The sequence below is a fragment of the Gymnoscopelus braueri genome, assembly GCF_963280865.1.
Source record: "Gymnoscopelus braueri genome assembly, chromosome: 10".
Taxonomy (NCBI): Eukaryota; Metazoa; Chordata; class Actinopteri; order Myctophiformes; family Myctophidae; genus Gymnoscopelus; species Gymnoscopelus braueri.
The window spans coordinates 51997627-52013292 of record NC_137611.1 but is presented as its reverse complement, the minus strand read 5'-3'; the positions used below and the strand labels follow the sequence as shown (position 1 = coordinate 52013292).

At 41.6% G+C, this 15666-nt stretch overlaps 1 protein-coding gene across 1 annotated transcript; it reads left to right on the top strand.

Moving 5' to 3' along the window:
- Positions 1 to 401: 401 nt before the first annotated feature.
- LOC308094185 (elongation factor 1-alpha-like) lies at positions 402 to 15035 on the top strand (the record flags this gene model as incomplete). Its single annotated transcript, XM_080440674.1, has 8 exons — positions 402 to 545; positions 2365 to 2544; positions 4033 to 4227; positions 5627 to 5728; positions 9910 to 10060; positions 11692 to 11948; positions 13088 to 13322; positions 14917 to 15035. 8 exons carry the CDS (start codon positions 402 to 404, stop codon positions 15033 to 15035), a joined length of 1383 nt encoding a protein of 460 aa, XP_080296800.1.
- Positions 15036 to 15666: the final 631 nt, after the last annotated feature.

Below are 15666 nucleotides of genomic sequence, written 5' to 3'. Positions count from 1 at the left end.
CTAAGGGTCCTGGACCCCTGCAGCACCCTGATGTAGAGATTTATAAACAAATAAAAGAACCTTAAAATGAATGGGTTAGGGTTATGTAGATGTTCATACAGTAGGCCTTTGTTTGCAGTGTTGCATTAAGGGTAAAGATAAGACTCACACAAACATGGTGACTGGTGACCGGTCATGTTGTTTATGTTTGCAGTGCACCATGGGTAATGTTGTTTATATGTTTGCAGTGCACCATGGGTAATGCTGTTTATGTTTGCAGTATACCATGGGTAATGCTGTTTATATTTTTGCAGTGCACCATGGGTAATGTTGTTTGTATGTTTGCTGTGCACCATGGGTAATGTTGTTTATATGTTTGCAGTGCACCATGGGTAATGTTGTTTATATGTTTGCAGTGCACCATGGCTAAAGACAAGATTCACATCAACATCGTGGTTATCGGTCATGTGGACTCTGGCAAATCCACGACCACCGGTCACCTCATCTACAAGATGGGAGGCATCGACAAAAGAACCATCGAGAAATACGAGAAGGAGGCCCAGGAGGTGAGGACAGTTTTGACATCTTGTTTTTTAAAGTACTTTTAAATAATCAATTAAATCGATTGGACTGGTTCACCCCTGAATAATAGTAATTACAGTGGTACACCACTAGGTGTGCAGAGCTGAGCCATGCGTGGCTCATCGCCAAACTTGACCTTTGACCTCCATATTGCCTCTTATGTCAAAGTAGTGATAGACGGGTCAATATTTAGTTTAACAACAAATTGATACAAAGGGGTTTTCAATGGATTCTGGTAGTATTAGGCATGCTAAATGACATACTATAATTTTTGGAAAATATACCTGCCGGAAAGGCGTCATTTTCAAGATGGCGTCCAAGATTGCCATGGCTATATCTCAAATGAAAAACATCGTTACAAAGGATTTGTCAACTGATTCTGGTACCTCTATGCATGCTTAAGTACCTATTATGTATAACTATACATGCAAAAAGTCTAGGAAAATACATGTGCAGTAGAACCATTACAATGAATGTCCTTCAAGAGACTATCTGGAGCAACATTCATTGTTGACCAGTGTTGGGCAGTAACAAGTTACTAAAACAAGGATGCCTATGGGGTACCAGAATCAATTGGAAAATCTGTTGTATCATTTTGTACAATTTTGTATGCCCTCTGGGAAGCCTTTCCGGAAGGTATATTTTCCTAGATTTTTTTGTATGGTCATGAGCATGCCTAGTTTTTGTATCAATTTCTTTGGGAGTAATTGACAAAAAAAAGTACTTATTTTCGATCAATTGCACACGCCATGAAGCCTTGAATTGTTTTGTCGCATTCCTAAACCAATAATTTAGCTGTATGGAATCCCCTCTGCTGCCACCTGCTGGTCTCACTCTGAACTGTTCTTTTCTCTCTCACTTTGCTTCTGCCATGATGGAGGGACTGCAACAAAAAAAAAGTCAGTCAGTCAGTCAGTCATTCATTCAGCCAGCCAGCCACGACTACTGTCTGTCTGCCTGTCTGTCTGGCCTTCTGTCTGTCTGGTCACAACATCCGACTATATGACCACATTGAAACCAGACTCAGGCAGTGGTGTAAAGTAACGAAGTACATTTACTCAAGTACTGTACTTAAGTACACTTTTAAGGAATCTTTACTTTACTGGAGTATTTCCCATTTTCTATACTTTTACTTCTACTCCACTACATCTCAGAGGCAAATATTGTACTTTTACTCCACTACAATTATTTATAAACTTTAGTTACTAGTTACTTTGCAGATATAAATTATTACATTATACATAGGCTATTTTCAAAAATAGTACTATTTTCAATAGTACTTTTACTTTTGGTAGGCCTACTTTAAGTATATTTTGATTATTTTCATATTTTTTTGCCAATACTTTTGTACTTTTATTCAAGTAACATTTTGAACACAGGCCTTTATTACTTGTAACAGAGTACTTCTACATTGTGGTATTGGTACTTTTACTTAAGTAAAAAATGACAATACTTTTTCCACCACTGCCAACGACAGGCAGTGAGTTTAATCCATTTGTAGAATCCCCCAGAAGCAAAGATATGAGTTTAAAAAGTTTGCTTTAAAAGAAAATAATAAATGGAGTTTGAAGTTACAATGGGTTATATGGGAAGGGGGCGTGTCTGATAAGATGAATATCAAATATCTAAATACTGAATCAAGCAACTTAAAAACTGTCCGGGGTGCTCACAAAAGTCTGAGTAGACGTTGCAATTACCCCCCAAAAAATTTAAAGTGAAATATCCCTTTATTATGCCTGGGATTCTGATTCTTTCATGTAAATGGCTGGTTGTGATATGATAATGTGTTTTGCCCGTTTGCAGTCAGGTAAAGGGTCGTTCAAGTATGCCTGGGTGATGGACAAGATGAAGGCAGAGCGGGAGCGGGGCATCACCATCGACATCGCCCTGTGGAAGTTCGAGACCGAGAAGTTCTACGTGACCGTCATCGACGCTCCCGGACACAGAGACTTCATCAAGAACATGATCACCGGGACCTCTCAGGTGTGTGTGTGTGTGTGTGTGTGCGTGTGCGTGTGCGTTTGCGTGTGCGTGTGCGTGTGTGTGTGTGTGTGTGTGTGTGTGTGTGTTTGTGTGTGCAGTGGTGTAAAGTAACTGATTACATTTACTCAAGTGCTGTACTTAAGTACAATTTTGAGATACTTTCACTTTACTGGAGTGTTTCCAATTGTCTATACTTTCACTTCTACTCCACTACATCACAGAGGCAAATATTGTACTTTTACTCCACTACAATTATTTGAAAACTTTAGTTACTAGTTACTTTGCAGATATAAATTAGTATTATAAAACATACATTAACCACTTTAGCCCTATTTTACACCTAGGCTATTTGAAAATAGCAGATCAACAAGCTCAACACGCGTTGTGAGCTTGTTGATCTGCAATTTTCAAACATTAGTACTTTCACTTTTGGTACTTTAAGTATATTTTGATGGCAATACTTTTACGTTTATGTTACTTTTACTCAAGTAACATTTTGAACACACAGGCCTTTTACTTGTAACAGAGTATTTTCATATTGTGGTATTGCTACTTTTACTTAAAGGTTGGGTAAGTGATTGTATTTGGTTAAAATAAGTGTTAAATAGCTCTATATTCTGATAGTACTCATTGCTATAGAATGTTTGTTCAGTAACAGGAGTCTCCATTTCTCTCCAGCTCTTTATTAAACATAAAATTCATTTTCAAGTCAGGATACCAATTTTATCCAATCAGGATAGAGAACTCAGTCAGGATACAAATTAAACAAGTGGAAATTGGAAGTGATGACAAAAATAAATGAACAGACACAATTTAAACTGGAACACTATACAAATGAAGCTGATAAATGGGTACTCTCTCCTGATTGGCTGACATTTTTCAACCCACCTAAAAATGTATTTTCTGTTTATCAAAGAGCTGGAGAGACGCAGAGACGCCTGTTACTGAGCTAACGCTCTATAGCAATGATTGCTATCAGAATATAGTTCTCTAATCTTTTAACAAAAACACTTTTTGTTTTAGCACTTAGCTTTGGCTATTCAAAAATAGCAGATCTGCAAGCTCATAGCGCCGCACAGAGTGCCGTGCTATGAGCTTGCAGATCTGCTATTTTTGAAAAATCTTGAAAATGTGTGCAAATCTTTGATATATATATTTTTAAGCTAACATTTTAAACTCAAATCTTTGCTTCTGGGGGTCCCTGACACAAATCATTTTCAGATGGGGGTCCGCAGCCCAATGTATATCAATTCAGGGGTCCTTGGCATGAAAATGTGGGCTGTTTATTTAAGAGCTGGAGAGACGCTCTATAGCAATGATTACTGTCTATCAGAATATAGTGCTCTAACCTTTTAACATTTTTTTTTTGTTTTGACCCAAAAGAAATATCACTTACCCTACCTTTAAGTCAAACATCTGACTTCTCACTTCACTCATACAGCAGGGACATACCATTATCATGAATATCTGCATTCTGTGTCGTTCCAGGCAGACTGTGCGGTGCTGGTTGTGGCGGCGGGGACGGGCGAGTTCGAGGCCGGCATCTCCAAGAACGGGCAGACCCGGGAGCACGCCCTCCTGGCCTACACGCTGGGCGTCAAGCAGCTGATCGTGGCGGTCAACAAGATGGACACCACGGAGCCTCCCTACAGCAAGGCGCGCTTCGAAGAGATCTCCAAGGAGGTCAGCATCGCTAAGCACAACCTTGACAAAACAAATTTGTCACTATCGGTGGTGTAAAGTAACTAAGTGCATTTACTCAAGTATTGTACTTGGGTACGATTTTGCGTTTTTTTTGTAGTATTTCCAGTTTTCAGTACTTTTACTTCTACTCCACCACGTCTCAGAGGCGAATATCGTACTTTTACTCCACTACAATTATTTTAAAACTTTGTAGATTTGAATTATTATTACAAAACATGCATTAACCACTTCAGCCCTATATACATTTCGGCCATTTGAAAGTAGCAGATCTACAAGCTCACAATGCGTTGCATTTTTATACATTTGAAAACTTGTGAAATGGGACATTCTGCATACTTATACTTTTGTACTTTAAGTACATTTTGATACCAATACTTTTGTACTTTTACTAAAGTCAATTTTGAATTCCGTACATTTGCTTGTAAGGGCACGCTCCCATCAAAAGATGGTCGGCTAGCGTTAAACGCAGGTTGTGCGCGGCCACAGTTTTTTGCAGCCAGCGGATTCTAAAAAACGGGAGTGACGCGCCTGTCACTCACTTTCAAGACCCTCCCCGTAGCCCGCACCGCCTGCTGCCTTGAGCACCATGGTGCTTCCTGAGTCTTGGGACGGTCCGCCTTCCACTCACCCGATTGGACAGAGGGGGAAAATCAGCTCCTGCCTCCAGCAGTTTTCTGCTTCAAATGGACAAGTCGTGTAGAGCAGATAAACGCAAGGTCTGCGCAACAGGCGGAAAGATCCGCTCTTGCCTGGGCGGGCCGCTGCCATAAGCAACATAAGCGGTCGCTTAGGGCCACAACCACTAGGGGGCCAAAAAAATAAATAAATCATGTCATGTCATGTATCTCCTATCCAGCAACTAGCGTTATTATTTTAATATGCAATAAAAAATGACATAATTATTTTATAATGGGGGTGTTTGGGGGGGGCGGGGGGGGGGGGCACCCCCAAAAAATCTTGCTTAGGGCCACGAAAATCCTAGCGCCGGCCCTGCGTGAATCCACGCATTTACATTGACAAAGCATTGGCAGATTCTGCCCCAGAGGTAAAATAAAAGTGCGGTGGGAGCGCGCCCCCACCAAGAGTTGGCTGGCCGCTGATTGCAGAATCTGCCAATGCATTGTCAATGCAAATGCGTGGATTCCTGGTCTTGCGGATTTTTTCCAAGAATCCACGCATTTGCATTGACAATGCATTGGCAGATTCTGCAATCAGCGGCCAGCCAACTCTTGGTGGGGGCGCGCCCTAACAGAGTATTTCTACGTTGCAGTATTGATACTTTTACTTAAGTAGAACATTTGAGTGCTTTTTCCACCACTATGTTTTCCTTCCTTGGTTTGTTTTATCTTTGCTTGATGTGTGTCTTCTCTTTTCTCAGGTGACCATGTACATCAAGAAGGTGGGCTACAACGCCAAGTCCGTGGCCATTATTCCCATCAGCGGATTCAATGGAGACAACATGGTGGAGCCCAGCGAAAAGGTGAGATACGCACATTTCCAGTGGCGGAAAGGTAACTAAGTACGTACATGTACTCAAGTACTGTACTAAACCCATTAAGACCGGAAACCGATTCCACAAATGTCTACTAAATCCCAACAGTTTTCTAAAAAAAACAGTGGTTCTCAAACTTTTTCATAATTGTCAAGGACCCCCAAAATGATATGTATTTGGCCACGGACCCCCCCATCTCAAAATATTTGGTTCCAGGGACCCCCCAGAAGCAAAGATTTGAGTTAAAAATGTCCGCTTTAAAAGAATATATATATTCACAAATGTGCACACATTTTCTATTTTTTTCTAAAATAGCAGATCTACAAGCTCATAGCGTGGCACTCGGTGCCACGCTATGAGCTTGTATATCTGCTATTTTTTAATAGCCAAAGTGTATATATATATTTTTTTAGCTCAAATTAAAAAATGACACGCGTCCCAGGTCTTAATGGGTTAAGTAAAATGTCCGCCCCCTCAGCCAAAAGTACACCGTGCGTATGTCACTGATCACATGACCTCAATCAATTATCCAGTTCTAGGCAACATAGAAGGGGGGGGGGTACTTTTGTCTTATTTCCACACAAGAGCTCTAACACACTGTACGATATTTGACCCGATTTGTCTCTCGGGATATTTTTTGGTGATCGCCGAGAAAACCACCGATCTCCGTCCAGATCGGGCGTTCCTCGGCGAGGTGTTGATCGCGCAGTGTGTAAGGTACTCCGAGAAGAAACACCCCGATAAATTGCGCTCGGCGAGCGGTTCCCGATAATTTTTACTTTTCTAGCATGTTGGATATTTGGGTTTGTCGGATCCGATGAGAGCCGTGCTACACCCAATCAAAGCAATTGATAGAGTGAGCGAGCCTGCTCAACGATAGAGGAATAGGGGCTTGCAGACAGAGAGAGAGAGAGAGAGAGAGAGAGCTGTGTGTGTGTGTGTGTGTGTGTGTGTGTGTGTGTGTGTGTGTGTGTGTGTGTGTGTGTGTGTGTGTGTGTGTGTGTGTGTGTGTGTGTGTGTGTGTGTGTGTGTGTGTGTGTGTGTGTGTGTGTGTGTATATCTCTGAACAGTATTGCCAGGTTTTGTGCGAGAAATAAGCAACCAGGTCAATGAAAACAAGCCCAACATAGGCTGCATGAGCACTTTAAACCTATATACAAATAAAATAGCCGATCTACAAGCTCACAACGCGTCGCAAATATTTTCAAAGAAAAAAAGCAACATTAAGAAATAAAGCCAAACAAGCGACTACACTTTGGAAATAAGCTAAAAAGAAACGCAACCACCAATATTTATAAGCGGACACGGCAACACTGGTTGACTTTTGAAACGTTCGTTTCAGAGAGGGAGAGAGAGACTGAGAGAGAGAGAGAAATACAGAGAAATTGAGAATGATTTAATTTCAATCATTAGCGTCCTGTCTCGGTCTCGCGCATATATCACAGGAACCTTTCACGTTTTCGTGAGACGTTTGGAATAAAAACAAATGTATGTATTGGGTCGGGATCACATCGTGGTGAAATATCTTGGAATCAGTGAACCCCTGTCGCCGACCAATCAATCGTGCGAGAATCACAACGATATATTTAGCCCGATTTCAAGAAAGAAACTCGTGCAATGTGAAATGCTTAACGATCTGTTCACTCGCCGACCATTTCAAATGTCGGGCAGTGTGTAGAGGTCTTAAGGTGTATTAAAGACATAGTTCAATGTTGAAAATGAGTGGTAATTCCCCTTTAAACCAGGTCTCTATCAAGATTCTATTAAAAAACGAATTAAACAACTATAAACTGAACAGTACTGAACCATACTGTGCCCTATTACCATGTGACCATTCTGTTAGATCAGTGGTTTTCAACCTTTTTCATGCCAAGGACCCCTAAATTGATATACATTGGACTGCGGACCCCCATCTGAAAATGATTTGTGTCAGGGACCCCCAAGCAAAGATTTGAGTTTAAAATGTTAGCTTAAAAATACATATTTATTCAAAGATTTGCACTCATTTTCAAGATTTTTCAAAAATAGCAGATCTGCAAGCTCATAGTGCGGCACTCTAGTAGCCAAAGCTAATAGCCAAAGCTAAGTGGTAAAAATGATTGTGACGCGGTGTTAACTAATTTCGCTGGGGACCCCCTGGTACCCCCCCAAGGACCACTGGTGGTCCCCGGACCACTGGTTGAAAACCACTGTGTTAGATGGTAAGTTTTGAAGCATTCCCCGGTCAGCCACACGGTGGCACTGTAGTTAAAGGTTCACATATTGGAGCATTTGAAAGGCCACAAATTATTATTATTTATCATGTGTAGTGGTATAATATAATGTGTATTATTGATATGTTATACTTGTTGTTATTAACATGGTATAACCAGTGGTGTAAAGTAACTAAGTACATGTACTCAAGGTACTCTACTTAAGTACAATGTTGAGGTATTTTTTACTTTAATGGAGCACTTCCAATTTTCAATACTTTTACTCCACTACATCTCAGAGGCAGATATTATACTTTTACTCCACTACAATTATTTGAAAACTTTAGTTACAGTTACTTTGTAAATTTTGATTAATATTACAAAACATACATGAACCACTTCAGCATATCCATTTCGGCCATTTGAAAATAGCCGATCACATAATTATATAGCCGAAAATGGCTGATCACAAGCTCACAATGCGTTGCGATGCGACGCATTGTGAGCTTGTAGATCTGCTATTTTCAAAAGATTTTTATACATTTTCTACATTTGAAAACTTTTGAAACGGGACATTCTGCATAATGAGTACTTTCTACTTTTGGTACTTTAAGTACATTTTGATACCAATACTTTTGTACTTTTACTCAAGTTCATTTTGAATTTACTTGTAAGGGCACGGTCACACTGCACTTTTATTTTACCTATGGGGCGGAATCTGACAATGCTTTGTCAATGCAAATGCGTGGATTCGAGTGAAAGATGCGCAAGACCATGAATCCACGCATTTGCATTGACAAAGCATTGGCAGATTCCGCCCCATAGGTAAAATAAGGTGTGAACGTTCCCTAAGGGCGCGCTCCCACCAAGAGTTGGCTGGCCGCTGTTAAACGCAGGTTGTGCGCGGCCACAGTTTTTTGCAGCCAGCGGATTCTAAAAAACGGGAGTGTCGCGCCTGTCACTCACTTTCAGGAGCCTCCCCGTAGCCCGCACCGCCTGCGCCAGCTTTGGGAATGTGCTGCGTTTGTGTAGGGCTGGTTAAGTCCCGGGAAAGACGCACTGTGATTGGCCAGTAGTCACTTTGAGTGGCAGTTGGGGCACACCGCCTGCTGCCTTGAGCACCATGTTGCTTCCTGAGTCTTGAGACAGTCCGCCTTCGACTCACCCGATTGGACAGAGGGAGAAAATCAGCGCCTGCCTCCAGCAGTTTTATGCTTAGTCGCGGAGAGCAGATAAACGCAAGGTCTGCGCGACTAGCGGAAAAATCTGCTCTTGCGTGAATCAACGCATTTGCATTGACAATGCATTGGCAGATTCTGCAAACAGCGGCCAGCCAACTCTTGGTGGGAGCGCGCCCTAACAGAGCATTTTTACATTGCAGTATTGACTTAAGCTTTTTACTTTTACTTTTACTTAAGCATAAAATGTGAGTACTTTTTCCACCACTGGTTATAACATGTATTAAGGAGTGGTACAGTGGGTGGATTATTGTTATTAACATGCTATAATATTATATTAACAGATGGAGTGGTAGAGTGGGTGTAGTATTGTTATTAAAGGGATATTTCACTTTAAAAAAAAATTGGGTCATTTTATCGTCTCCTCAGGTTTTTGTGAGCACCCCAGACAGTTTTGAAGTTGCTTGATTCAGGATTTAGATATTTGATATTCACTTTATCAGACACGCCCCCATCCTATACAAACCCATGATAACTTCAAACTCCATTTTTAACATGTTAGATTCATCAAAAACACCTGTTCTTGGTTCTGGTGACTCATCCTGCCCTCCTAATACGTGAGGGGGCTGTGTTTTTTCGATTACTTTTTTCACTTTTTTAATATATTTTTTTATCGTATTTTATTTTTTTCATTTTCCCCAAAAAATATTTTAAAAAAGTAATTGAAAAAACACGGTCTCCTCACGTATCAGAAGGACAGTGAAATATCCCTTTAACCTGTTATAACATGTATTAACAGATGGCGTGGTACGAAGGGTGGAACGTAGAGCGTAAGGAGGGCAACGGAGCGGGCAAAACTCTGGTCCAGGCCCTGGACAACATTATACCGCCGCAGAGACCCACTACCCTGCCTCTAAGGCTCCCCCTACAGGACGTCTACAAGATAGGAGGTATGCGCTTTGAACTTTGAACTCAACACTGTCATAGGAGGGTTCGTCACAGTGTAACACTAAAGTAGCATAAGTAGCCGACAGTGGTGTAAAGTAACTAAGTATATTTACTCAAGTACTGTACTTACGTACAATTTTTAGGTACTTTTACTCCGCGGGAGTATTTCCAACAGTCTATACTTTTACTTCTACTCTCATGTCAGAGGCAAATATTGTACTTTTACTCCACTACAATTATTTGAAAAATGCAGTTACTTTGCGGATATACATTATTACATTATAAAACATACATTAACCACTTTAGCCCTATTTTATACCTAGGCTATTTGAAAATAGCTGATCTACAAGCTCACAATGCGTCGCATCGTGACGCGTTGTGAGCTTGTAGATATGCTATTTTCAAACCTTTTACTGCTTTTACTTTTGGTACTTTAAGTATATTTTGATACCAATACTTTTGTACTTTTACTCAAGTACATTTTTAACTCCGGACTTAGAACTTGGAAATCTTGAAAGCACCAATCTGACGGCAATTATATTTTCAGAGCGCAACGCCGGAGCGCAACCAAACATAAAACAACTTTTTTAGTTCTATTGGATGTCTCCCTAATATTTTAGTCTAGTTTTATTTATTATTTGTTGACGAAATTGTCAATACATCTAGTCCTAGTTTTTATTTAGTTTTCATCAGTGAAATAAGGTAGATGACAAAAAATGTCATCATAGTGTCAAAATGAACACTGCATGCAGTGGTGTAAAGTATCTAAGTACATTTACTTAAGTACTGTATTTAAAGGTAGGGTAAGTGATTTACTTTGGTTAAAATAAGTGTTACATAGCTCCTATAAGTGTTTCATAGCTAACTATTCTGATAGTTCTCATTGCTATAGAGTCCGTTCAGTAAAAAGAGTGTCCCATGTCTCTCCAGCTCTTTATTAAACATAAAATGCATTTTCAGTGCTCTCTCCTGATTGGCTTATGGCTAAATGTTGTCACCTACCTGAAAATGTACTATTCTGTTTACTAAAGAGCTGGAGAGACCCCTGGGACCGAACAAACGCTCTGTAGCAATGATTCTATCAGAATAGTACTTTAACCTTTTTAACAAAAAAGAAATTACAAAAAAATATCCCTACCTTTATACACTTGTGAGGAATTTTTGCTTTACTGGAGTATTTTCCATTTTCAATACTTTTACTTCTACTCCACTACATCTCAGAGGCAAATATTGTACTTTTACTCCACTACAATTATTTGACTGCTTTAGTTACGAGTTACTTTGCAGATTTAGATTATTATGAAAACATACATTAACCACTTCAGCCATACTGTATATATTTGAAAATAGCCGATATACAAGCTCACAATTGTGAGATTTTAGATCTGCTATTTTCAAAAGAATTGTATACATTTTGAACTTGTGAAATGGGACACTCTGCACAATGAGTACTTTTACTTTTGGTACTTTAAGTAGATTTTGATACCAACTCTTTTGTACTTTTACTCAAGTACACTTTGAGTACCTTCCTTTTTCTTGTAACAGAGTATTTCTACACTGCAGCATTGCTTAAAGTAAAAAAAAAAAAGAGTACTTTTTCCCAACACTGCATTTTAAAAAAAATAATTCCCAGGTATTGGCACGGTGCCAGTGGGCAGGGTGGAGACGGGCATCCTGAAGCCGGGCACCATCGTGACGTTCGCCCCGCAGATCCTGACCACGGAGGTGAAGTCGGTGGAGATGCACCACGAGGCGCTCACCGAGGCGCTGCCCGGAGACAACGTGGGCTTCAGCGTCAAGAACATCTCCGTCAAGGAGATACGCCGCGGGAACGTGGCGGGAGACTCCAAGAACGACCCGCCCAGAGGAGCCAAGTCTTTCCTCGCCCAGGTTGGTTGGACGGACAGACAGACAGACAGACAGACAGACAGACAGACAGACAGACAGACAGAGAGACGGGCAGACGGATAGACGGATAGACGGATAGATGGATAGATGGAGAGATAGACAGACTAGAAAAAGGCAATCTCAGCCAATCACGATGGAATATGAAAAATCGGACTGATCCCCCTTGAGCACATGACTATACAGATAATAGTCATAAAGAGTTGCGAGGCGTTGTGTGAGCTTGTAGATCTGCTATTTTCACAATATGTATCTGCGGAACCGAGTCAAACTAAATGTAATGCCTCAACTCCTACATTCCAAGTGCTTATTAGGGTGGGGGGTCCCCAGTTCAAATATGATTATTTTTTGGGGTCCCCAGTTCAAATATGATTGATCCGCCACTGAAAAGGTTGAGAACCACTGTTGTGGATCGTCTATTCCCGGCTTTAGGAAACGTTGTTCTGAAATGTTGATGACTCACAAGTATCCTATATTACAATTGAGAAAAGTCAGCACTTCCTGTCCCCCGCTGAAGCCACCCCCCTGAAGCCCATTCTTTCAGTATCAACACAACAACAACATATCACATGTCACCACAACACTAGCCACAACGTGCGCACTACTTTTACGCATTGTTTCGTCCACTTTCCATTGCTCTCTATACATTTGCCTCTTTGTAGCATAATTATTATCGTCCAACAATATTTTGCCACAGTAGCGACCACACCGGAAGGGGAAACCCTTTAGCACAAGTTAAGTTTCGGTTTCGTTTTTACCTCCGGGTGTTGCCACATAAATGAAAAACAAGCGGACCATCATGGGCTCTGGTGTTGCCAAATCATGTGCGAGAAACAAGCACCGGTGTTGCAATGAACGTCTACACGCTCTACTGTCTCCGATGTGCGGGCCAGGCTACTAGACGGGAGGGCCGCGTAACGGTCCGAACCTCTAGTAGTAATATAAATGTATGTGTGTGTGTGTGTGTGTGTGTGTGTGTGTGTGTGTGTGTGTGTGTGTGTGTGTGTGTGTGTGTGTGTGTGTGTGTGTGTGTGTGTTTGTGTGCGTCCGTGCGTGTGTGTGTGTGTGTGTGTGTGCGTGTGCGTGTGCGTGTGCGTGTGCGTGTGCGTGTGCGTGCGCGCCAGGTGATCATCATGAACCACCCGGGGGAGATCCACGCGGGCTACGCTCCGGTGCTGGACTGCCACACGGCCCACATCGCCTGCAAGTTCGCCGAGATTCAGGAGAAGATCGACCGGCGCTCCGGCAAGGTCATCGAGGAGAACCCCAAGTCCGTGAAGACTGGAGACGCCGCCATGGTCCGGCTGATCCCCACCAAGCCCATGGTGGTCGAAGCCTTCTCCAAGTTCGCTCCCCTCGGTGAGTAGAATCGGAATTACGATTGCCGCGTCGTCGTCGTCGTCATCATCATCACAGGTTTACAGCAGTGTTCATTTTGAAGGCAAAATTTGATTTGGTTTAGTCATAGTGTTTTCAATAAAATTCCATTTAGTTTTAGTCTAGTCTTAGTCAACTAAATGTACACTTTTTTCCAATTTCAAAGTTCTGTATCTAAGTTCAAAAGGGATGATCAGTGTCATTTGCTATTGTGAATTTTCCCATAGAGATTTCCTAAGATATTTATATAAATCATTTTAATACTGGAACCAAGCCAGGCTCCTGGTGAATCATGACCATAAAACATTTGATTATGTGGAGAAATAAAATTAAATATTATTAAATATAGTATAATATTTTCTTTCACAAATTCAAGTTTTAAGGTCATGATTCACCAGGATCCTGGATGGCTTGGTTCCAGGCTTAAAATAAAGTATATACATATTTTCGGAAATCTCTATTGGAAAAATGAATGGGCTTTTGATTTGTGGCACAACAAAATGGCCACCTATAGTATAAAACGGTCCGTAGCACCGCTCCGGGCACCACGAGGGGTTAATCCGGCCACTCAGCTGTAGACGAATCCACAGACGCGCTGCCTGTAGGCAGTCATAGCTGCAGTGTCAATGCTCCGCACCGCGACACAGCTGCAATGACTGCCGGCAGCGCGGCTCTATGCAACAGCAGCCATATTGGAAAGAAATTGGGCCTCTTCTTACTTCCTTCACAGGTGTTACCAATGATACTAATGAAGGCTCTGTTCCATTCTGGACAGGGTGCTGATATTGTGCATGTTGGCTCACTAGAAACACTCCATTTTGGTTCCCAAATAGCCCCTTATGGTGGGTGTGTAACTCTGAGAGTGTACAAATGGAACCAAATGGACCCGTAGCTGCATTTGGTTCCATTTGTACACTCTCAGAGTTATGGGGGTCCTTGAAAATAAAACAACCACTGTGCATTATTACATTAAATGGAACAGAGCCTTAATTAATATTATTGGTAACACCTGTGAAGGAAGTGAGGGGCCTAATTCATTCCCAATATGGCTGCTGTGCATAGAGCCTATTGCCCATAGATATAGAAACCTAGATACCTCATTGGCCTCTGCAGTTCGTTGGAGCGACCTGTTTCGTATGGTGGCCGCCATATTTCCGGGGGGCACGGGCACTGGCCAATCACAGCGTGTTGACTACTGGCCAATCACAGCGCGTTTTTCCAGGACTTGTCAGAATCTAGTTGTCCCGCCCCCACCTGCCTCGAATTGGCCAACTGAACGCCCCCTTCTGTGACGCACGCGGACATTTTCCAGCCCCCCCCGGAAGCGGAAGCGCGCCCGCCATACAGACGCTTCAGAGCCAGAGGAGGCGTCTACCTTTATATGTCTATGCTATTGCCTCCCTCAAAAACAAAAGGTTGAAAGGTTAGGTTAGACAAAAAGTAGATAAGTGACGGTCACGCACGCACAGATGAACGCACTCACACACGCACGCACGCACTCACGCACGCACACAAACACACAAGCCGGTGTGCGTAGTATGTGTGAATTGTTAATGTATTGTTTGTGTGTTTTCAGGTCGTTTTGCGGTCAGGGACATGAAGCAGACGGTCGCGGTGGGAATCATCAAGGACGTGGAACAGGACGACAAGGATGGGAAGGTCACCAAGGCTGCTCAGAAAGCCAAGGGGAAATAACAACAACATATACACAATACATCTATGCAACAATATATACACTACAATACTGTAAACAATAACATAATACTGTCCACAAGGCTGCTCAAGCCAAGGGAAAATAACAACAATATATACACGACAGTTTAACGTTACTGTCGGGCAGAAACCTCTTATCTCCATTTACATTTTTTTACGTTTTTTTTTTTCGTGAAATACTGCCCTACTTGATCATAGTACAGTGTCAGACAAAAGCATCAAAAGTTTCGAGTTTGTAGATCTGCTACTTTTGATGCTTTTGAATTTGAATCCTGAAAAGCAACAGTGCGGTTTCTACCCGACTGAGACGAATGCAATATGTATACACTACAATACTGTAAACAATAATATAATACTGTCAACAAGGCTTCACAGAAAGCCATGGGGAAATAACAAGATATACCAAATATACAATATGTACAATATATACACTTAATAACAATATCTCTGCTGTCCGGCAGGAACCAGCTAACTCCAAAATGTTCATTTTTCAGGAAATGAAAAAACGAAACAAAAAATGACAAAAATGGAGTTAGGAGGTTTTGTTCATCATTGATAAGAACAGCTGAATGGACCTCCAAGCTCACAATGAGGTTGGAGGTCAAAAGGGGGT